We start from the raw sequence: 23,270 nt of genomic DNA on the forward strand, positions 1-23,270 counted from the left end.
TGTGTATGCATCCCTATCAAGCTCTCAACGACCATTCACCAGAGAGATCTTTCTCTTTTCTCTTTCTTTTACTACAACAAAAGTTGTTTTTTTTTTTTTTTCTCTGATCCAAACAGCCATTTCTGCATTGCAGCAGGTCAGCTTTCTCATTCTGTTCAACTGGGTTTCATCGGTATCAATCAATCGTTCATCTTTTTTTCTTTTTTTTTTTTTTGGGTGTTAATTTGATGGGTTTTTGTAACTCTTTTAACTTTGATTCTATGAAAACTAAACACGTTTGAGTTTTGCTTTAATTTCTATAACCTTTGTTTTGCAAATATATACGTGAAGTGCTTGCATGATTGTTTTTACACTTGCATGTAGATTATTATTATAATTCTTGTTCAAAATTTTTCATTTTTTTTGGTGCTTTGATCAATTACTAAATGGAGGAAATATCTTACGGATCCCTCATGTTTCCATTTTCGCGGTATCTGCCCTCAAAATTCTGTTAAAAGTCTGCTACTAGGAGCATGATTTGACTGCTATATCTCGGAAATGGGCATATCAAGATGACACGACGAATATAAATTATTCATATCATTGATTTTATTTCCAGGTTCTTAATAATAAGATTCGACGACAGAATTTATTCGTGCTAGTTAGTAGAATCTCATACGGGCGCTCCTCATAGTTTGAAGTTCGAATAGTTCAACGATGAGGTTTGATTTACGTTCATATAATATAATATAAGAAGTAAGAATGGAGTCATTGAGGAGTTGATTGATGAACTTTGGAAACTCGTATTTTTGTTTAGATTTTCGCTAAACAACAATGACAGCGTTGCAAATTACCCCAAACTATTTGACAAACTCTCAACAGGGTCGAGTGTGAAAAGAAATGTAAATTAAGTTACCACTTGAGATACTTTAAATTACAGGGACCCAAATGCTTTTAGCATAGAGCCATCTCGGAGATATTCATGGCTTTTTCAATTAAAATAAGGGAAAAGTATCATTTTTTAGGCAAAGCAATAATAATAATAATAATTCTTTCATGTTAGTTTTCTGGAAAAAGTTTGATTAATTTTGGGAAATATGTTCAGCAAAAAGTTGAAGGCAGAAAGATCATTGTGTTTCATTAATTATGACCCCCATTGTCTGCAGCCAGATGTCCTCATTATATTTTGTGGCACTTTTGACTTTATCTTCAATTTGGGACCATTCTTTTTTTTTAAAAAAAAAAATTATTATTTGTTAGTTTCATTTGTATTAGTTTTAATGGATAAATTAATTTTTCCTGCATTGAACTTTCGATGTGCAAAAATTACATAAGCAATACATAGATAGAAACTTATATCCATTTTAAGCTATTAGAGTCAAAGTTTACTCTGCATAAGTCTACTTGACCAGCTGCATTCAGTAATTTTCCAGAATGACCTTTACTAGTAGCAGAAATGAATTTGTTAATCTGTATCTCAAATTTGGATATTTGTCAACTATTCGAATTCTTTGCAGGGTAGATGGAGAACGGTGTCAAAGAAGAAGGAGAAAATGCAGCATCCATGCCCAAGGTATGCTGATGAGCAAAATTTGAACATTTTTAATTCTTCTATGTCTCAGAGTTTTATTTGTTGGTTTTGCCTTCTGTATGAATAGTTCAGTGTCTGCTTCTCTCTGTATCCATTGATTTATCTAGTGCACATGATCTTGGCATTCTATATTACTTATTTGTTCAAATGTCGCGTAAAAATATAGATACCTTTGCTTTCAGTACTTCCAAATTCAGACGGTCGTATGCCTAGTCAATTATGTTATTGATAAAAAATTAATCCCTAATGATTAATATGAAGATTGGCTCCATTTTGAAGAGACCATGAAATGCATTTGCGTTAACGTTATCAGTATAGTTTACAGGAAGAGATTTGCTGGGGCAGAAGTTTAAGCTATTGATTGGGATTTTTTAAAAGAATGTAACAGAACTACTGAATGTATGTGTCTCTCAGTATGATCCCTGTCTCACTACAACTACTTCTGTGGCACTTAGAAGTTGCTTGCTTACAATCGGTTGTGTCACCCACAGAGTTATAAATCAATGATTATGTTGAAATAGACATGTGTGGATGCTTTAGCACATAAAGCTTCATTAATCATCTGGAAACGTGTTTTAGCTTCATTAATCATCTGGAAACGTGTTTTACAACCACAATATATGCTTTTGCATCACTTCACCAAAGTACAAAAGAAATTTTGTTTTTAGAATAATTGTGTGGTAATCAATGAATAAGGTCTTATGAGTGTTCTGACTAATTTTATGCCTTTTTAAACCTTAAATTTCTTCCATCATTTATGCTTTTTGTTTTTTTTTTTTCTTTTTGCATTAGGTTGACCCGGGGCAACCCCCCCAGTTGACATGGCAGCGAAAACTGGATTCTAATGTAAAAGTCCCAACGGGATTCACTCTAAGTTTTCAAGAGTTTAGGCATTTGGTAAAGCTCGAAAATTTATATGAAGTACTCATCTTATGTTCATTCTTGATGATGATCAGCATTTTGGATTAATGAATCTTCATTTTTTTTTTAAATTTGAAGGCACATATAGGGTTTAGACTATATCGTTATAGCAAGCAAGAAGAAGCAAAAGGAAAGGTAATGATCAGATCATGTGTTCTGATGGGATATTCTACACTTACTAGCACATCACGTTTAGCCCAATTCTATTCTTCATTTTATTTTTGATATCAACCAAATATTCTTCATTTATTCAGGTGCCAGTTTTCAATGTTTTCAGAAAGCATCATATTACCAGTGATCAAGGCATTCCCTTAGGTGGTATTGGGTAGGTTTCATTATATACTCATGACAAATTTGCCTATGCATATTGCTATTGAACTTTTTAATCATTCTTTTTTTTTTTTCTTGTCTGTTCTTTCAATTTTTTAATGCCACTCATATGTTTGAAAGCATGACTTTAGTGCAGGAAGCATTGGAAGAAGTTACAGAGGCGAGTTTCAACGCTTCAAACTGTTCCACGGGATTTGTGATGATGCCCCAGTTCTGGCAAATCAATTTTCTGTAAGTATACTTTTATGTATTGTGAAGTCATTTCCAAAGTAGCATAGCCTGAACTGTGGCTACAAATTTAAAAAATATGGATCAGTCCTTTCTCAATTTTCACTGTCACAAGTTCTGTAAGCATATTTATCAGAAATTTCTTGTGGGCTTTAATTCATATCTTTTTGAGAGATGAAATGAAATAAACAGTAAACTCTTATTCTCTTGAATTTAGTTATGATGAATTAGTAAATGTGTTAGGGTAAGTCAAGTAAAAATTGTTTGATGCCATTTCCTCATCCAGGTTTTCGTTTCACGCCCAAATGGAGAAAAGTTTTCCAGTGTATTATGCCCGAGGAGTCCAGGGGTCCCCAAGTAAGCAACAATCTTTATCTTTCCAATATGTCATTTATTAATCTTTTATAATCACATTATTTGAACTGGTGAGTTGTTTTGCAGAAAAAATACAGACTCTGGCATTGAATCTTGGGATTGGAATCTGAAGGGTGAAAATTGTACCTATCATGCTTTGTTTCCGAGGGCTTGGACAGTCTATGATGGTATGAGCTTCACTAATCTGAAAAAAACTCTACCAAGACTTTTATGTGTTGACAGTTTCTTACATTTGACATTCAAATTTTGTAAAGCAGGGGAACCTGATCCAGAACTTAGAATTGTTTGTCGTCAAATTTCACCTTTTATTCCCCATAATTACAAAGAGAGCAGTTTCCCTGCATCAGTATTTACATTCACGGTAAGGAAAGGGCATTTAAGCAACTTCATTTGTACTACATAACTAGTTTAACTCCAGATTATGTGGCCCTAAGCATTTCTTTATGTCTCTTTCAGCTATCTAATTCAGGACAAACCTGTGCGGATGTCACATTGCTTTTTACTTGGGCTGTAAGTTCGAGATTTTACACAGAACCATATATTTCAATTTGCTTCAGATTTTACACAGTAGGTGGTATACTCAAACCAATATACGAAGCATTGTTTAAACACTAAACATTTATGCTTCTGCGGGCAGAATTCTGTTGCTGGAGACTCTGGATTATCTGGTCATCACTTCAATTCAAAGACAATGTAAGGATATAGGTAGACTTAATAAATATACACGCCTTAATGGAACCTTTTTTTTATTCCGGCCCAATTAAATTTCTATATCAATCCTTCCGTACTAACCAGCATTTGATTCCTTCAAGGACAAAGGACGGAGTGCATGGATTAACTTTACATCATAGGTAATCTATTTATTGAGACTTAGCTCCATGGTTTGTGCAATTATAATATTCATATACGTTTTGAACTATAAGATGCATTGGGAAACTCTAATTTAATGACAAACATTTCAGAACGGCAAATGGACGTCCTCCAGTAACTTTTGCCATTGCAGCAGAGGAAACAGCTGATGTTCATGTCTCTGAGTGCCCTTGCTTCTTGTTATCTGGTAATTCCAAAGGAATCACAGCTAAAGACATGTGGAATGAAATAAAAAAGGTGATCGATGTTTCTTAAATTCTTGCATGTCTGTGAAAGCAATTTGCCTCTCTCTCTCAAAATATATAGATACAAGTATAATGTTCCTAAGCGTATTCATTATCTGATGTCATTGTTATCAAATGACACAAACAATGCATTCTGATTTGTAAATGGTGAGCCATAAAAGATTTTATGTATTATAGGAAAGAAAAACTTGTGTGCAAATTAGATGAATATGCAATTCTGTTATGCACTAATATCCATTGTCTGCATGAAGATCTTGATTCACTTCTATTGTTACAGCACGGATCATTTGACCACCTTGACAATGATAAAACGTCACCTTCGGAACCAGGATCGTCCATTGGAGCAGCCATAGCAGCCTCTTTAACTATTCCTTCTGGATCTACCCGTAGTGTCACATTTTCATTGGCGTGGGACTGTCCAGAAGTCAAATTTTTTGAAAAGGTGTACCACAGGTGAGTTTCCCTGTCTGGCCAATATGTTTAGTAAGCCCAACATTGTCAAATGATTCTGACTTTATTACATACAAAATTCCTCAATAACAGGCGTTATACGAAATTTTATGGCACTCTAGGGGATTCAGCAGCTAGAATTGCACGTGATGCCATCCTTGGTAATGTTTCTATGAAGCATTTGGGGTTTTTTTCTTTCTTTTTCTCCCTCCTAAAAACTACCAATCAGGGGTAATAGTTAAGGTAGATAGAAAGAAAATTTGTAACAAATGGGCATATGGATGACGTGGTAAACCAGTCGCGCCTAAATTTTTTCCATCAATGATATGGAAAAAATGCATCTGTATCTTCCATTATCTGGTATGGCATGAAATATGTTGCTGAGGTGCTAGGTATCTGCGTTTGCAGTTTTTCAACAAATATTATGAATATTTTAGCAAGTTCTGACCATGTCAATTATAGATAACATTATATACATATAATTGAATATGTTTTCTAATGTTTTAAAACCAGAGCATGCTAAATGGGAATGCGAGATAGAAGCATGGCAAAGACCAATTCTTGAAGACAAAAGGTTTCCTGAATGGTGAGATTGATGGAAAATTAGTGTACAAATCTTCCAATTTAGGAGGAAAAATGTAATTGATAAGTCTTTTTGCAGGTACCCAATCACTCTTTTTAATGAGCTTTATTATCTCAATGCTGGAGGAACTATTTGGACAGGTATTTGTTAGCTTAAAATCTGTTTGATTGAAATCTGCTTTATTATAGTAATTGAAGCTCACTCTTTAATTCCACAGATGGCTCACCTCCAATGCAAAGTTTGGCAACCATTAGGGAAAGAAAATTTTCTCTTGATACTCCAAGGTCAGATAATAAGAATATTTTTTGTGCGGACGATGAAAATGACACTGCTAATGGAATCCTTGGAAGGATGACATCTACGCTTGAGCAAATTCATACTCCAGCATCATCTGATACTGCTCTTGGAACCCGTTTACTTGAAAATGGAGAAGAAAATATTGGTCAGTTCCTGTACCTTGAAGGGGCTGAATACGTCATGTATAATACATACGATGTCCATTTCTATTCATCTTTTGCACTGGTCATGCTATTCCCCAAACTAGAACTTAGCATTCAGAGAGACTTTGCAGCAGCAGTAATGATGCATGATCCTGGTACAATGAAAATTATGAGTGATGGAAAGTGGGTTGCTCGAAAATTTCTCGGTGCTGTTCCCCATGATATTGGGCTTGATGACCCATGGTTTGAAATAAATAGTTATAACCTGTTCAATTCATCTCGGTGGAAAGACTTGAATTCTAAATTTGTTCTCCAAGTTTACAGGGATTTTGTAGCCACTGGTGATAAAACTTTTGCAAGGGCTGTTTGGCCCTCGGTTTATATTGCTATGGCTTATATGGAACAGTTTGATAAGGATGGGGATGGAATGATTGAGAATGAAGGGTTTCCTGATCAGACTTATGATGCATGGTCAGCTAACGGGGTCAGTGCTTATTGCGGTGGGCTGTGGGTGGCTGCCCTTCAGGCTGCCTCAGCCTTGGCAAATGACGTTGGTGACCATGCATCTGCCAGTTACTTCTGGGTTAGATATCAGAAAGCAAAAGCTGTATATGACAGTCTATGGAATGGTTCCTACTTTAATTATGACAACAGTGATGGTAGTTCAAGCACATCCATTCAGGCCGATCAATTGGCTGGGCAATGGTGAGTCAGATTCTTTTCAGTATTATCATACACCATGAGAATAAATGTTCCTTCATTCAGTCCAGTGATTGGCATAACACTGTACCATGAAATATCATATAGATCATTTGCCTCCTGTTTTCCCACCCTTCAGTTTATTTGTGCTTGCACAACCGAAAAGCTAATATTATAATCTGTTTAATTTTCCTATTCTGAAAGTTGAACATCATGTCTGCGGTTTGCTACACTATAGGTATGCAAGAGCATGCGGTCTTTTGCCAATTGCTGATGAAGCTAAAGTGAAGAAAGCACTTACGAAAATTTACGACTTCAATGTCTTAAAGGTGAAAGGAGGAATGTGTGGAGCAATGAACGGTATGCAACCTGATGGAAGAATTGATATGTCTGGCTTGCAGGCAAGAGAAATATGGCCTGGAGTTACATACGGCCTTGCTGCTTCTATGATTCAAGAGGAGATGGTGGATATGGCATTTCAGACGGCTGCTGGTGTCTATGAAGTAGCTTGGTCCGAAGATGGTCTTGGGTAAGTGAACTTCTTTCTTCAGTTAACTTTCTTTGTTGATTAGTAGGAAGCACCTTGCCGTTTTACTCACTCAAAATTGTTCTTTTACAGATACTCTTTTCAGACTCCAGAAAGTTGGAACAACAATGATGAGTACAGATCTCTCTGTTATATGCGGCCGTTGACCATATGGGCAATGCAGTGGGCTTTGACAAAGCCAAAGCTGAGCAGGCAAGAGATAAAACATGAGATAAGTGATCGGGATTCTTCATACTTGGAGCAACATGCCGCATTTTCAAAAGTGGCTTCTCTGTTAAAGTTGCCGAAGGAGGAAGCTTCCAAAGGCTTCCTAAAGGTTGTTTATGACTTCACAATCGGAAGAGTTCTTTGGTAATTCTTGGATTGCACGTGCCAACTTAGGCAATTCCTTTTCATTAGTAACTTCTTTAAAGGAATGTTATTATCAATGGCACTGGAACTTAATATGGTGCTACTGGTGTTACCAAGCTTTTTTTTACGTGCAATAAATTAGAATTGGATACTAGGATTGAAATAACAGATGCTTCAGATTTCACATGAACTTTTGTCCAAGAGCATTAAGTTTAAATAACTTCATTAACTGGTTTTTCAAATTATCTAAAGAAGCAGGAATTGAATCACCAAATCAGTTGCCATACCATGCAAGCTCAAAACGAGAGCTTACCTGACCTTTGGGTACTCAACTGATTCTGAGAATTTTGAGCTTGACAAACATACAAGGCAAAGCTTGTATATTTAGTTTGATGATCTTTCCAGCAAGATTTGCATGAGATTCCAACTTTCCTATTTTGTAGCATTCTGAGAATGGAAAGTCTATAAGGTTAAAATAGTGAAGTGTCGTCTTTTAAGCCATAAGCTCAACTGAGTGAATGCTGAAACAACTTAACTTGATAGTCAACTTAGGTTCAAAACAAAATTTTACATGTTTACCGAACACAAACTTATCTTCCACGACACAACTGCTGCACATCAATACCCAAACAGAGCGTAAGTTGGGTTTTCAAAGTAGGCATTCCATTTCAGAAAAGCTTTTGCTTCCTCATTGGAAGCAAAGAATGTGCATAACAGGGTGAGGAGAACGATAACCTACTCCATGAGATTCAAAAAAAAGGATGTAACTCCTCTCCATTTCATCTTGTAATTTCACCAGGTGATCCATCGAAGCCTTTTGGAAAAAATAAAAAAAAATTGCTTTCTATGTTTGAGGTAAAAAACTTGAATTCAATCACCACTGTTTCATACGTAAGATCATCTCAGAACAAGATCTAACTCAATGGCGACTTCAAAGTTCCGTTTAACATAATACGAAAATTTTTTCATTACCTTTGAAGAGAACCTTGATATTTGTTCAAATGGGTCACAAACAGCCTGAAGACCAATCTTTAAAAAGATAGATACTACAATAAGATTATGTCATTGAGAACATACAATGTCGAAGATGAGGAACAACATAACAAATACCAGCAGCATATATGTAAGATACTCAGTTATCACAAAACAAGAAATTCAGAGTTCAGCAACTGCAAATTCCACCAGCAGTTTAGAGGAATAGACCTAACCAGAGCTACTGCTAACTAATCCACATCAGGTAATTAGAAATACAAATCAAATTATCAACGAGGTGCAGCATACATCTGGGTTGAATCATATTGAGGATAACCAGGCTGAGGTGAGACAGTTTTCCCATAACCAGCTGCTGCAGTTCCTTGAGCTACTCCATATGCAGTTGACTGTGAGGCAGACTGATCATAGCTTGGTTGAGTTGCTGCAGGTTGAGCATAACCTGGCTGCCCAGTTGGTGCAGCATATGCTGACCCAGGAGCACTACTTCCATAACTAGGATCTTGTGTCCCTTGATATCCATAACCTGCATTACTAGTTGCAGGCTGTTCGGGATAAGCTTGCTGAGTATTTGTGTACTGTCCATACCCGGCAGTAGGCGCTACCTGCCCATAACTAGGGGCCTGTTGACCACCAGGCTGAGGATAATTAGGAACTGCCTGACCAGCTTGTTGAGGATACCCCGGAGCAGATGCTGGAGGCTGATTATAGCTGTCAGGAGCCGGTGCTGACCCATATGAAGGATATGTTTGCTGCGTGGGTCCACTTGTTGCATAAGGGTATTGCTGTTGATGTGGTACATTAGGGCCATATGATTGAGCTGATGGAACTTGGCTTTGGTAAGGTGGTATGTCCCCTGGTTGACCAGGCCTAGGGGGACCATAAGATTGGGGCTGTGTTCCTTGTGCTGGCATCCCATATGGTGGTTTCCCATACTGATGTTGATGATAACCAGATTGCAACCCACCCTGCGAGTAAACAGGCTGAGAATTGCTGTGCCCTCCATAGGGATGCTGTACCGGAGCATGATTGTCATCATATCCATGTCCATAGCCCTGCTGAGGAGCTGCGTGGGCATAAGGTTGTTGATGCCCATACTCTGAAGTATGTGGCTGTCCGTAGTTATAATTTGCCTGGGAGGGAGGTGCACCCCCAGCAGGGGCTTGTGCAGGGACTGAAGGATGCCCAGGAATGGAAATTGAATGTGAGACAGAGACCGGTCGATCAGATACATGACCTCCTTGCCCACCATAGTAATCATAACCACCGGCAGCACCCTGCATATTGGGAGGACCACCGTAATTACTTCTTGGAGCCATTTGTTGTGGAGGATAATTACCATATGGCGGGTGTGGATAATGGGGATTTTGAGATGGATAAGGTCCTCGCTGTGGATAGTCATATGCCATAGGTTGAGAAGGGTGAGAACCCCGTGGACCCCATTGAGGAGGACCCGTAGGCACACGAGGTCGATAAGCCTGCTGGTTAAACCCACCAGAGAGAGTTGACGGCCTCACAGTCTATTGAATGCAATTGCATTACAAGAATTAGTAACCAAAGTAACCATCATTCATAAACATACAAGGACAAACTAAGATGATCTTCATACAAATGAACAAATATGAAAGTCACAAAATGCATGTCATTTTGGAATGATAATACAAAGAAGCCACCAACTAAACAGATGAAAAATGATTCAAGTGAAAGCCAAGACCTTCAGCACAACAATGAAAATCAAAATGTAAGACTAATATCACAAACATTACATACATTTCAGTAGACTCATGATAATCATCACCATAACAAGGTACAAAATTATCATAAGCATGTTATATTGAAAAAGAGAGATATGCTGATTATAAGCAAACCTGTATTAAAAACAAAAGTTTATTAAGAGCAAGAGCATATAATATGCTTCAGACACCATTAATAAAATTCAGAGGAAAATTGTCTCACTATCACAAACTCTCACTTCTCAACCAACAAGATCAAAGAAAGAGATAAATTCTACAATAGAGATATTTCTCAGCAGTCTCAGCATTAGATCTCAAGGACTAGATGAAATTGATCAGATATTCCAAATGCACAGTAGTCTAAACATGTTTCATAGGAAGCCAATCAAGATGACAAGATAGAATGTTCATTACGGACTTTCTGGAAATTTTAGAAGTTCAAAGTTCATCAAAAGATAAAGAGGATACGGCTTCTCAGCTATCTTCAGACTAACACATATTCTGGATGCTTGAGTTCACAAATTTGCTAGATTATAACACTCCAGGCAATTACCATAAAATAGATGGCATAAACATGCTAGATCTCAGGTATCAAATAATGTTTCCGACGAATTCATGCTGCACCTCAAAGCACATCAGAAGACAGGTACCATATTCTCCAATGTTTCAACAAGCATCAATCATAACATGACAAATTTCACCAGGTATAGAACTGTCTTCGATACATGTCTGACACATAGAACATCGGGACACTACAAAGCACTAAGGTTAATAGAATATAGGCTTTACTACATGATTTTTTAACTTTTCAAGTCTCAAAGCAATCTTACCCACTAGTAACACCAGCAATTGCGAGTATACCTCTCTTCGGGGGAGTGAAAAGTGGTTGTCTATTGCTACACCAAGAAACCAATGCTGACCCATGAGAAAGGGATAGCCAAATCTGCATTTTTAAAGCCAACCAACTCGAATTGGCACCTTTAACATAAAGAAATCATGGCAACCGACATCTTCGATTGAATACATGAATATCTTCCTAATAGCATTCATGTAACCTTGGCATAAGTGGTAATGTAATTCAGCTCTCACTCCCATGGCAAAGTTATCACACCATGACTACAATTATATGTTGATAAATGCAAAGGATATTGAGCTTCTGTTTGACCAATCCAATGAAGACAAGACATTTTTCCAAAGACCCAAATCAAGCAATAAGTACTATGATTTTTTGTCATAATAATTGACAAAATTGTTTGTTTACATATGCTTCTTGACATAATAGAAGTAATGCCACTGAAGTTGAACAATTATAGCAGAGAGCAAAAGAACTTCACATACAACTAATTTATGATAGACATCCATAAGAAAGTCAAACCTTCAAGTAGTCCTAGATATTTTCCCATTACATATCAATAACACGTAGGAAAGCTACATTCTCTGTCATAACCAGTTATCCTATCAGTAACCAAAAAAATAAAAAGAGTATCCACTCAGACCACAACTTACTCTAAGCATAAGCATACATTACAATTTATAGATTCCAAACTACCAGATGTTGTGACAACATGAAAAAAAGATAAGGCATGGTAGGAAATATGCAACTGCCCCCAGAATGAGAAAGTAACCTATGGAATCCTACATGTCCACTTGTTCAAAACAAATACCAAAGAAAATGAACTAATTGCATATAGATACAGATCTTAAGGATTGCAAGATGTTAAAAAAAAATAAAAATTAGAAAGCATTGAATTAAACAGTCTCCAAAAATTTCAACAATTCATTTTCTAACACAACAAAAAGAACTGTATTCTGACTTGGACTGCATGGTGCAAGTTGCCACCATCAAAGATGTAGCATTACAAGTAACTATACAATGAGCAGTTAAACAATAGACCTTTATGACTCTGATGTAATGAATTAAATTCTTCCAATTGTACATTACATATCAATGAGCAGAGCACATTCAGTCTCTCAAAGCATTTCTAGAAGTCATCATCTCAATAACATTCAACAAAAATTCATTACAAGAGAATCTCATATATCCACATGGATAATTGTAATGCAAAGAATACCAAAATAAAAATTGTATCTAAAATGTAATAAAACTGCAAGTCTACAGTAAAAGACACAAGGTCAAAAACAAACCTGACTCAAAACCTCCTTTATCATTTCTTGAGCAATCTCAATTTGCCTCATATCACCAGTAACTCGCACTATCCTCTCTTTGGAACCATCTCCTTCGGGAAGATGTTGAGGTATCAACTATACAAAAAACAGTTTCACTACTGAGTCTACATCAACCTTCAACTGAATCGTTAAGTAATGCCTAGGGTAACGGTATCAACTACCTGAATGCGTGCCCCTGATCTGGTCTGCAGACCTTTGATTGTCTCCCCACCTCTACCAATTATTAAACCAACCTGACCAAGATTATGTGCAATGGATGATCAGCAAACATGCATGCAAAGCCAAGTATTTCAGCTCATCATGATAACAACAATAACCTTTTCATTTGGAACTTTAATCTCAACTTGTTCTGCAGCCCCAGAAGCCTGTGCAGTAGCTAAGCCCCTAGCTACAAGTGACGGAGAGCCCCCTGCATCAGCCTGCAGTAATGGATACATTATCTTTAATTAATGAGTGCTAAAAAAAGTCCCAAAATCATGAAAGTAAACAAAATTACAAAAAGCAAATAAAAAAAAGTACATTGCCCAAATTAAATTAATCACTTGTTAGGAATAAAAAATAAAACCATTGAACACATTACCTCTGCTATGACAGCATTTATAAGTTTCTCAGCCTTGTCTATATTACTTAAAGTTCCTATTATTTCTACTGGTCTGGTTGCAGCGTGGGGATCCGCATCAGCATCTCTAGTAATTTGAATTTTTGCCCCCGAATTGTACTGCAAGTACCGTATGGTATCCCCAGCCTTGCCAATAAGAACCCCAACCTGTACCAGCGTTTGCAAACTTTAATCTGTCAAAAGATGCTCTTGCACACTTGATCTAACCAATAAAAAGCAATTTTGATTTCCACACGCATTACACAACCATCAGACAGTCATCAAATCAAATCATCAAGATGTTATCATTAGGAATTCTTCACAAAGAGTATTGAAGCCTTCACATGAATAATTTTGGTCCACATTTGGCAAATTATTAGGCACCCAAAGGAAAGGGTTATTTGCAAATATATAGCACTCACCTCCACAGTTACAAACTACTCTTAGAAAAAAGATGATAAAAATATCTTTAAAAAACTATATCCAAAGCTAATGCCACACCTTATTGTTAGGGACCTCAATTTTGCGGCTCATGGTCGAATCATCAGTTGAAGACGGATCATCTGACTTAGAATTGTCAACCACTTGTTGAGGAACCACATTAGAGGGTTCAACTGATTCTTCTTCTTTAACTGTTTCTTCCTCCTTAACAGTGACTTCTTTGGTTTCCTCTTTAACATCAATAAAGGCCTCTTCAGTACTGATTAAGACTTCTTTTGTCTCCTCTTTAACAGAGATTTGCTGATTGTCAACCGAAGCCTGTTCTTCCACCGAAGAATGTTGTTCAGTTTTCACTTCCGCACTTTCTTGCTCTTCTTCTTTAGTAGTATCCTCAGTCGGCTGTTCAGCATCCACTACTTCATCTGGTTTCTCTTCTTTTAATCCATTCACATTAACTGCACTCAAACAAATTATTTGCTCAGTATTACAGTAGTCCCAAGTTAACAAGAATAACATTATTAAAAGTAAGTATATAAGCCTCTAAAAAATACAAGATAACCATGTATCAACAAACTGCCTTTAAACTAAATGCGATCCAATAGAAGGAAAACAGAGAAGAAGTCAAAACCAAAAGTTCTAATGCATATTCTTTTCTTCAATAGTCTCATTTAGCTTATAAAGTTAGCACATTATAAACATTGCATACTATTTCAGCAGCTATTTAATTTTCCAAAATAAACTATTTATTCATCCTTCAATGGCCCAATTAACCTCTAAAATTCATTGACTATTCTCGAAAAGAGATCATCTCAATGACAGTATTAGGCAAAATATTGATAATATATAATTTTGCACAAAAAAAAATCAACTAAAAAAATCAAATCACAAATCTAAGGAAAAAGCAAACCGAAAAAATAAAAATAAAATTAATTCATAATAAGTTACCTGGACCATCAGGCTTTTCAGTTTTATCATCATCAAGTCTAGGTCGCTTAACCTCTGATCCATGAGCCTCCGCAAATCCATCAACGTTCTTTTCCACTTCATCGCTGTTCTTGGCCTCGTCATCACGCATTCCCTCTGCGTGTTCTAAGGCCTCGTCGGGCTCCAAATCGTCGAGCTTCCTTTTAAGATCCGCCGCAGCAGCAGACGCCGGAGCCAACACCTCTTCCTCCGCCATTCGGATTAAACAGAAACAAAACGAAAAAAACCTAAAAATCTAATAATTTATTAAGAAATTAGGGTTCCAACAGTCAAAAGATATAACGTCCACTAGTTCGTGGGTTTCTTGAGAGATGTAGAGAGCGAGATGTGGAGAAGAAGGGTTTTGTGCCTATATATACACACACACGTTAATCGAAAGCAATTTGATTACTGTGCAGATATTTTAGTGCGTGATGGAGACGGAGGACCTAATTGTAATTTTGTATAATTTAGGGTTTACAAAATGTTGGGCCAACAAAACATTTGGACCGGCCTTAAGCCAATTGCTCATCATGGACTGAAGATTGGTTTTAGTGTCGTGTTATTTCGAGTCTATCCAAAAGAAAATTTTTTTTAATAGTGTATTTACTAATCGGTAATCAAAATAGACTGAAATCATAATAAAAAATTAGAATCAAAATAAAATATTTGAAATCATAATAGAAAATGAGAATCGAAATAAAATATTTACTTTAACTATAAAAATAGAAATCAGAATGAGTTATATTATCATTGATATGTTTATTTTATCTTAAATCATAATAGATTGTTGTAAATTACTAAAATGATTTTAGTTGATTATTTCATTATTTATTGTTAATAATAATAATAACAACAACAGCAACAATGATAATAGTAATAATAATTATTATTATTAGTATTGTTGCTAAAATTATTATTATTATTATTATTATTATTACCATCGTCATCAATTTTATTATCATTAATTAATAATATTATTATTTATTTTTAAAAACTAATTATTATTATTATTATTAGTTTTATTGCCATTAATTAGTAGTAGAATTATTATTATTATTAACAAAAATCACAAACAAAGAATAATAACAATAAAAATAATATAATAATATTTAAATTGAGGACAAAAGTGGGATTATGAAATTTGGGTGAGGGTAAATGAGGTGTTCAAGGAATGGGAACTTGATTCCCAACCCTCACGGGAATCAAGTTTCCATTCCTTAATTCCAAAAACATATGCACCTCACATGTTTGATTTCCATTCCACTTCTATTATAACAATTAAACACTGCCAATAATTCCCAATCCAGATTCCAATTCCTCAATCCAAGAAGTAGACGCACTGTAAACATCCACCTGTTGATGGATATTATCCATTCAAGTGCAACTATATAATTATCTATGATGCATATGTCTATATCCATATATGATTTTAATGCTAGATACATATATCTACAAATATGAATAGTAATGGATATTTAATTTTTATAATATGAAAAATAATACAAAAAGTATGAAATAAATAATAATAATAATATATCTAATATCAAATTAGAAATAATAAACATCCCATAACAAACATTAGCCCTATGGATTCACAAAATGAAATTATAATATGAAATTACAAATTAATTTCAAACTAAATATAGAAAGTTCATTCTTCCAACAAGCCTTTTTTATGACTTACAAACTTTCAATGACCATCATCATAAATCTATAAATCAAAGTAATTAAAGCATTAAACAAGTAAATATTTTGTATTATATATGACCTTGATCCTTCATAATTGAGCATCATAGAGCATCAACAACATGATTGTGTCTCCTCTTAATTATCATTATCAGTCACTTCTCCATTCGTGATCTTATTTTTAAAATTCCACCTTGTTAAAAAAAAAAAACTTTATTGTCAAAATTAAGTAAAGTGTAGAAGTGACCCCTCAATTTTATTCTCTAACTCCCGTATTTAAATTCCATCATCAAAGTGACCAAAATTCTGCTTCAAATAGCCCAGCTTATGCACTAGCGAGTCAATCTTTCGCATTCTACCTCGAAATTCCTGAGCACTCCAGTGAGATAATGCCGCCACCGTTCGTGCCACCCTTCGCTTAAAAATCCCCACCTGATCATTCACTAAGTACTCATCTGTTTGCCAACATTCCTTAATAATAGTCGTACATCGATCATACCCTTTCTAAAACGCGTCATAATGAAATCGAGGCCTAACTGATTTATACAACCCAGACATAAATTGATCCCGAACTTCAAGCAACACAAGACAATGATCAGATGCCTATGAAGTTAAATGAGAAACTGATGAAGAAAAATGCAAATCTTGCCAACTAAAGGAACAAAGAAACCTATCAAGCCGTTCTTCAATTAAATTAGTCGATCCAAAACGCCGATTAGACCATGTAAAAGGTAAGCCGGAAAAACCCATATCTATCAATTTACAGTCACTCAAAGCTTGCCGAAATTCTGCCATTGCATCCAAATAGCAAAACCGACCTCCAACTTTTGCATTTGGCTCCAAATTTTCATTAAAATCACCACCACAAATCCACGGCAGTCTAGACTCTGAACTCAACCGGCGAAGAAGCTCCCAAGTGTGCTTTTTCATTCCTGCCTCAGGATTACCATAAATTCCACTGAAACGCCAAGAAAGTTCTTCATGTTGCTTAATAATAGCATCAATATGATGGAGACTATATGATAAATTCACCTCTTGTCGCCACATCAAAGCCAAACCACCCCAGTTCCTGTTCTACCCACAACTAGACAACATTCATAACCCAAGTTCCTACTGTCAACTTCCATCTTTGAAACCACCTTCCTAGTTTCACATAAAAATACAATCTCCGTCTTCACTCGTCTGAGGATTTTTTTAAGTGCTAGGAATGTCAGAGGATTCCCCAAACCTTGGACATTCCACACCATTATCTTCATTGTGGTCGGCGCGGCTGCAACACAGCACCCGCCGATTCATTCGCAGAACCCAACTTGTTTTCATGCTCATCCCCATTAGGATTTCTCTCACCAGCAATACCAATAAATATCGATGAATTTTCAGCCCCACACAACCCCAAACATACCCGTTTTGCATTTTCCTTAGAGACAACATCAAGCTCTCCAAAAACCGCTTCTTCCCCACCTGGACAGGTACAGACGATTGGGGCAAGTGAGCTTGGCAAGCAAGCTTCTTTAATTTTGAATGATGATTGATGGAGGAACGCACTGCCGTTGAAGAAGAAAATTCCAGAATAGGTGCAGACGTATTTTTTATATTTTGGGAATTTATGTTTATTACTGTAGCCTCAGCACTTGTATTTTCCCCATTTGTTTTGTCTTTAGATGGCAACCTATGAACCCCCTCTTTTTCCTTCAATGGGCCATCCCCATTGTACTTCGATTTATAAATAGGCCCACACACTTTTGGAGATAAGTCACGTGCTATGTCTTGCACCTGAGCCACATCATTAACATTGTTAGACAATGATTTTCCATCCAGTCGTTCATGATTCTTTGACCCCATCACATACTACCCATCAACAGTAGCATCAGCACATTCGGAATTTAACGTTTCTACGTTATGGAAAACATCTGAATTTATGGCATCATCAATACCAGGCATCTCTTTCTCTTGAGCCAACAACGACTCATTCAACCTCTCTCCGTCATCACCAGAGTGAAACTCAGTCGCCGGATTTTTTTCTGACTGGTTCATGAAACCACTAGTAGGCGCTCGCAACCAATTTCCAAATGAAAGAGGGGGATGGGAACCATCCTCGACCTTTACTAGCACATACTCCTCACACTCACGAAATACATGCCTTAACCTTCCGCAGTGAAAACAGAAATCCGGCAACTTCTCATATAGCACATGTAGCACATATTGAGGATCCGAAGAATGAAATTGTACACACAGGCCCGGCTTCAATGGAGCAGAAACATCAATAGTAACACATACATGGATATAGCGACCCACACAATCCCCGGATAATCCCACGTCTACTTTCTCCACCGTTCCAAGTCTACTCCAAAGAAGTTATGCCATCTCTTTTGACATATATAATAACGGCACATTATAAATTTGCACCTAAAAGGCCACTTTGTTAAAGCATTGTATAGTTAAATCACCATTGCCAAGTAATAGAGTGAGAACAACCAAAGCCCTATCGAAATGCCAAGGGCCTAGTAGAAGAATTCGTCGGCGGTCTTGTGCAAATGCAAACCGAAACAAGAAAATATTCTTCTCTAAAAATTTTACCTTAATTCCCTTAACGTTTTTCCAAATCGCCAGAAAATTCTTCATGAAAACCTCTTTAGGAATCACTCGCCTTGTCAAAATTTTACCAATCAAACAATTGGCTGCAATTACCTCCCCACGTTTATGGACAACATCTGAGACCAAGACCTCACTTGCTTCATCACGCAAAGTCAAAGAGCCACAAAGCTTCACTAGTTCCGCCGTATCCATCATATAAAACAAGAGAGAATAAAAGACCTAAAACACTCACAAAGGGTGAAGGGGGAGAGTAAGAACTCACCACACCACTCTCACACTACTAGCTACTGACAAGTGCGATAAGTTTGATACCTTTGAATTGAGTTCATATCTAATTCAGAGTGCACAATAAAGCCTCTAATATACTCGGATGAAGTCTACTATGATATGGGCTTAGAAATCAATCACCTGCATTAAAAATAGACTCAGGAGTAATTGTAGAGACTAGAACAGCTAACATATCTCTAGTAATCTCAAATAATATAGGATACCGACTTTTATTCGCCTTCCACCATATTAAAATCTTAAAGTCCGAAGTAATCTTATCCTCCTCCTTCAATTAAGTATCTAACTCTGGCATAACTCATTTACGAACATGTTAACTTAAATGCATTAAATTTTTGGACATTCTACATGCTTATCCCAAATTCGATCTTAACATACTCTCTCTCTCTTTCTCTGTCTTGTTTTTTTCAATATTTTGTGTATAAGTTAGAACGAAGAGTACATATTCCATCGATATGAGTTGATCAATCACCTTTACAAATTTGAGGAAAGAAATAGCCCACTAAAACCATTTTGTACCTAGGATCTAATACAACAACAACAACCATCACAACATGAATTTCATCCTAATATTTTCCAAACTTTTCTAACATACTTTTTGCTATATGTTTTTTTACCACTTTTCTAAATCAAGAATTAAGATTTTTTTTAATTCAAATTAAATTTTTGCCACTCTATTTTCTTTTCAAATTAGTTTTATTAATTTCTAATTACTTCAAAGAAATCTTATGTTATTAATTACAAATATTATTATATTATACTTGTATTATTACCACTATCATAATTTTTTTTTTACTACTACAATTATTAGTACTACAATCATGAGATTTTTTAACAACATTTTTTCTTATAACGAGTATTCTTCCTTTTCATTTTTAAATATATATATAATTTTCAATTTATAAAAGAAGTTCTTCAATCTTCAAGACTTAGCGAAAATAATTTTCAGAAATTTATTATGGCCAATATGGTACGATGAAAATCTAACATTATAGTAAGAACATTTTGTAATTTCATTTTGCATGTTTAATTAATTTATCTTTTTCAAATGGTCTTTTTACTCATAAATTTATTGGCATTTATTTGCAAATAAATTTATAATGTCCTACTAATTTATCCGATGCACTTAAAAATTAATCAAATTAAGATTTTCATTACAAGAATGAGAACTTTGATCACTTAAGCAGTTAGTGACAATAGTAACCTAATGTGAGGCTTGTTGAAAAGTCAAAATTGCAAAAAGAGTCGAGCCTAAAAACACTTCTGTTTAGAAATTTTTTTACAAGCTTGTGAGAAAATAACTCTTTAAAACTATTAATATCAATAAAACTATTACAAAATTAAATTAATTCACAGCTTCCAAAAGCTAAATCAAATGGTACTAATTTGAGATTTAGATTTCATGGGTCTCTACATTAAAAAAATACAAAAACCAAATGAAATTAGAAAAAAAGGCTGCAAAAAAATAACAAAAATATTCAAATTCCAAAGACATGATCTAAATTCTTAGGCAAGATCAAATATATATTGTTTTCAACAGAAAAAATGAAATCTAAATATAAAATAACACAAAACTATATTCTAATTTTAATAACATATTTTTTGATGATTTCTTACAACAATATTCAAAATATTCAAAAAAAAAAATCTCGACTAACATATTCTATGGATGGAACTTGAGGTGTTGAAATATCTTTTTTCAGTTGAAATGACTTTAGGAAATTTCGTCATGAATTTAATATTTTGACTTTGTTCACATTTATGCTCATTTATCATTTAAGTAATTATAATTTTGCTAACAACACTTTTTTTTTCCTTTAATTGACAATCATTCTCTTTTAAATATACATACAATTTTTTTAGTTACAAAATAAGTTCTTCAATTTTTCAAGGCTTAATTAAAATAAATTTTCAATATTTATTATGACCAATACATGGGCATTATAAAAATCTAATAACACAGTAATAAGATTTATGATTATGAATTAAGCGCGTTTAATTTATTACTTTTTCAAATGATTTTTTGGCATTTGCTTCTAAATGAAATTATAAGCTACTAATTTATCCAATGCACTAAAAAATGAACCAAATCAAAATTTCCATTCATCTACACAGGTTTACAAGATTTTTTTACAAGCGTTTGGAAAATAAAACCAATACAAAACTAAATCAATTTACAGCTTCTAAAAACTAGAGTTCGCATGCTGCTATATTTCAAGGGTCCCTGCATACAAAAATAAATAAAATAATAATAATAATAAATAAATGATAATAAAAAACAAGGCCAGGAAAAAATAAATAATATTCAAAATTTCAAATGCATATCCTAAATTCTTGGGTAGGACCAAATAAATTTTATTTTCAACAAAAAAAAAATCCAATGTGAACTAAACACAAAACTATATACTAATTTCTAACAATATATTTTTTTAAAGAAATTTTTAACAGCAATATTAAAACATAAAATTATTACCAGACTAGCATACTTGTTCCATGCAATTTTTACGTCAACTTTAATTTAACAATAAAGTATCTTTGGAAGATAAAGAGGAGAACACATCTACAATAAATAAGAACAAACTGATTGCATGAATAATGTAAATCATCAAATAGCATCTAACATGAACAACTTCCAAAAATGAAAAGAAACTAAGCACCTAAAAATAACTGTCAAAAATTCATCAACATATAGATTTGTTCTTGTAAGTAAAATGCATTCAAAATCTAAATCGTGTTTATTTATCCATTGGCTTATATATTTAGTGTAGTTTTCATAATTTTTATAATTTTTCGGCATACCCAAAAACAATATCTAAGTGGGGTGGGGGGACACAACTCAATATAATTTTTAACTTTTTCTTTCATTTTTCTAGCTTGAAACAATTGAATGGAATAAAGCTGCTATAGAAATCAGTATTACAGCAGCATTCAGTTTAGGAAACAAATGAAAAAAAATAACACGGGACTTTAATTTTAAGAATTCTTCAGAAGTAAAAATATGACCAAATTACCCTAATAATGTCTGTTAATAAACTACCTTCATTATATTATTTAACAAAACACATACACAGAGGTTATACCATGTATGATTTTCAATTCTTTTGTAATTTCCTTAGGCATTCATTTTCCGAAAATCTAATATAAACCAATATTACCCGCTTATTACTACTATTTTCTTTATTCTAGGTTACTACCAAAATTAAGCAAATATAAAAGAATTCGGAAAATAGCTCTTCAAAATCTAATTTCTCTTTAGCTATTTATTGTTCAAGAATAATTTACCAAAAGAAGCTTATTTGTCGTACATAAAAGGATTGTCATGCTCAGCTAACGATCCAGTTGACTAACCCAAACTCATAATTCCCATCATCACCTTTGCATAACACATAATATTAATATAGTGACTGGAAACCACAAAATTCATGCACTGAAATCAAAACATCACAACAATTCAAGAAACTTGAAATTCATTTGTTGCTCTGAAAAAGGAGAATACATCCAGAATTAACAAGATCAAAACTTTTCAGGACTACGGATCCATGATTGCATGAACAACATATATCATGAGAATAGCATCTAATATGAAAAACTTACAAAATGCAATAGAAATTAAGCTTTGAAACGGTAGGAATAACGATATCACAACAGAGAAAAAACAACTCAAATCAATGTCTTTTTTAGCCTTTTTTAAAAATTTTTCTAGTATAAAACACTAAAAAGAAATAAAATTACTGTAGAAATCAACATTATCCTGCATTTACTTTAGGAAACAAACGAAAAGAAGCAGAATACATGTGACCTTAATTTTATGAATTCTTCGGAAGTAAAGAAATTCAATGCTATCTAATTGGATTTCATTACTGAATTTCACAAGTTATATACACATACATACACACATACATTATCACATAAATTTATTGTCAACCTCCAGAATTCAGATGCAATTTTTTCTTTAATTTCAACTGTCTAAACATTTGGACCCTAATTTTTATATTTCTTTCAATAAAGGCATAGTTCACCTATTTCATCAAATAAAAACATGACCAAATTACCCCAAATAATATCAGTTAATAAGTAACTTTTATTATTACTTATAAAATTTACCTTTATTATATTCTTAACAGATTTTTCTTTGAATTGGCGACAGTAAGCTCAAGCTTAGGCTACTCATCACTCATCA

At 34.6% G+C, this 23,270-nt stretch overlaps 2 protein-coding genes across 8 annotated transcripts; one reads left to right on the forward strand and one right to left on the reverse strand.

Annotated features, from left to right (window-relative positions):
* Positions 1-17: 17 nt before the first annotated feature.
* On the forward strand, positions 18-7,774 carry LOC18046848 (non-lysosomal glucosylceramidase). 5 transcript variants are annotated; one of them, XM_024189004.1, is made up of 20 exons: positions 18-136; positions 1,497-1,552; positions 2,363-2,467; positions 2,570-2,626; positions 2,746-2,816; positions 2,953-3,052; positions 3,336-3,406; positions 3,491-3,591; positions 3,679-3,785; positions 3,881-3,934; positions 4,062-4,117; positions 4,237-4,275; positions 4,387-4,531; positions 4,817-4,992; positions 5,083-5,150; positions 5,503-5,575; positions 5,651-5,712; positions 5,790-6,717; positions 6,950-7,240; positions 7,331-7,774. In XM_024189004.1, exons 2-20 carry the CDS (start codon positions 1,502-1,504, stop codon positions 7,611-7,613), a joined length of 2,838 nt encoding a protein of 945 aa, XP_024044772.1. In that variant the 5' UTR covers positions 18-136; positions 1,497-1,501; the 3' UTR covers positions 7,614-7,774. The 5 variants fall into 5 exon arrangements, with proteins under 5 accessions (XP_024044772.1, XP_006441653.1, XP_024044774.1 ...); XM_006441590.2 differs by having other exon boundaries at positions 3,682-3,785; XM_024189006.1 differs by lacking the exon at positions 18-136 and adding an exon at positions 595-701 and having other exon boundaries at positions 7,331-7,613.
* An 865-nt stretch (positions 7,775-8,639) lies between these two features.
* Positions 8,640-14,914, reverse strand: LOC18046849 (far upstream element-binding protein 1). 3 transcript variants are annotated; one of them, XM_024187776.1, is made up of 7 exons: positions 14,504-14,914; positions 13,619-14,013; positions 13,100-13,285; positions 12,837-12,938; positions 12,681-12,752; positions 12,478-12,594; positions 8,640-10,119 (listed from the first exon to the last, which is right to left on the reverse strand). In XM_024187776.1, exons 1-7 carry the CDS (start codon positions 14,736-14,738, stop codon positions 8,872-8,874), a joined length of 2,355 nt encoding a protein of 784 aa, XP_024043544.1. In that variant the 5' UTR covers positions 14,739-14,914; the 3' UTR covers positions 8,640-8,871. The 3 variants fall into 3 exon arrangements, with proteins under 3 accessions (XP_024043544.1, XP_006441655.1, XP_024043545.1); XM_006441592.2 differs by having other exon boundaries at positions 12,678-12,752; XM_024187777.1 differs by lacking the exon at positions 13,100-13,285 and having other exon boundaries at positions 12,678-12,752.
* Positions 14,915-23,270: the final 8,356 nt, after the last annotated feature.

Source organism: Citrus clementina, unplaced genomic scaffold, assembly GCF_000493195.1.
Source record: "Citrus clementina cultivar Clemenules unplaced genomic scaffold, Citrus_clementina_v1.0 scaffold_3, whole genome shotgun sequence".
NCBI lineage: Eukaryota > Viridiplantae > Streptophyta > Magnoliopsida > Sapindales > Rutaceae > Citrus > Citrus x clementina.

Bases quoted from the DNA above. Each gene is read 5' to 3' on its own strand.
- LOC18046849 (XM_006441592.2), bottom strand. From the start codon at position 14,738: ATGGCGGAGGAAGAGGTGTTGGCTCCGGCGTCTGCTGCTGCGGCGGAT. The intron at 12,595-12,677 runs GTTGATACCGTT...TTTTTTGTATAG, and splicing joins CAGGGGCACGCATTCAGGTA to TTGATACCTCAACATCTTCC. The intron at 10,120-12,477 runs GTTTGTTTTTGA...TGCATTCAATAG, and splicing joins TAAAGGAGGTTTTGAGTCAG to ACTGTGAGGCCGTCAACTCT.
- LOC18046848 (XM_024189004.1), top strand. From the start codon at position 1,502: ATGGAGAACGGTGTCAAAGAAGAAGGAGAAAATGCAGCATCCATGCCC. The intron at 3,407-3,490 runs GTAAGCAACAAT...GTTGTTTTGCAG, and splicing joins AGGAGTCCAGGGGTCCCCAA to AAAAAATACAGACTCTGGCA. The intron at 5,713-5,789 runs GTATTTGTTAGC...TTAATTCCACAG, and splicing joins TGGAGGAACTATTTGGACAG to ATGGCTCACCTCCAATGCAA.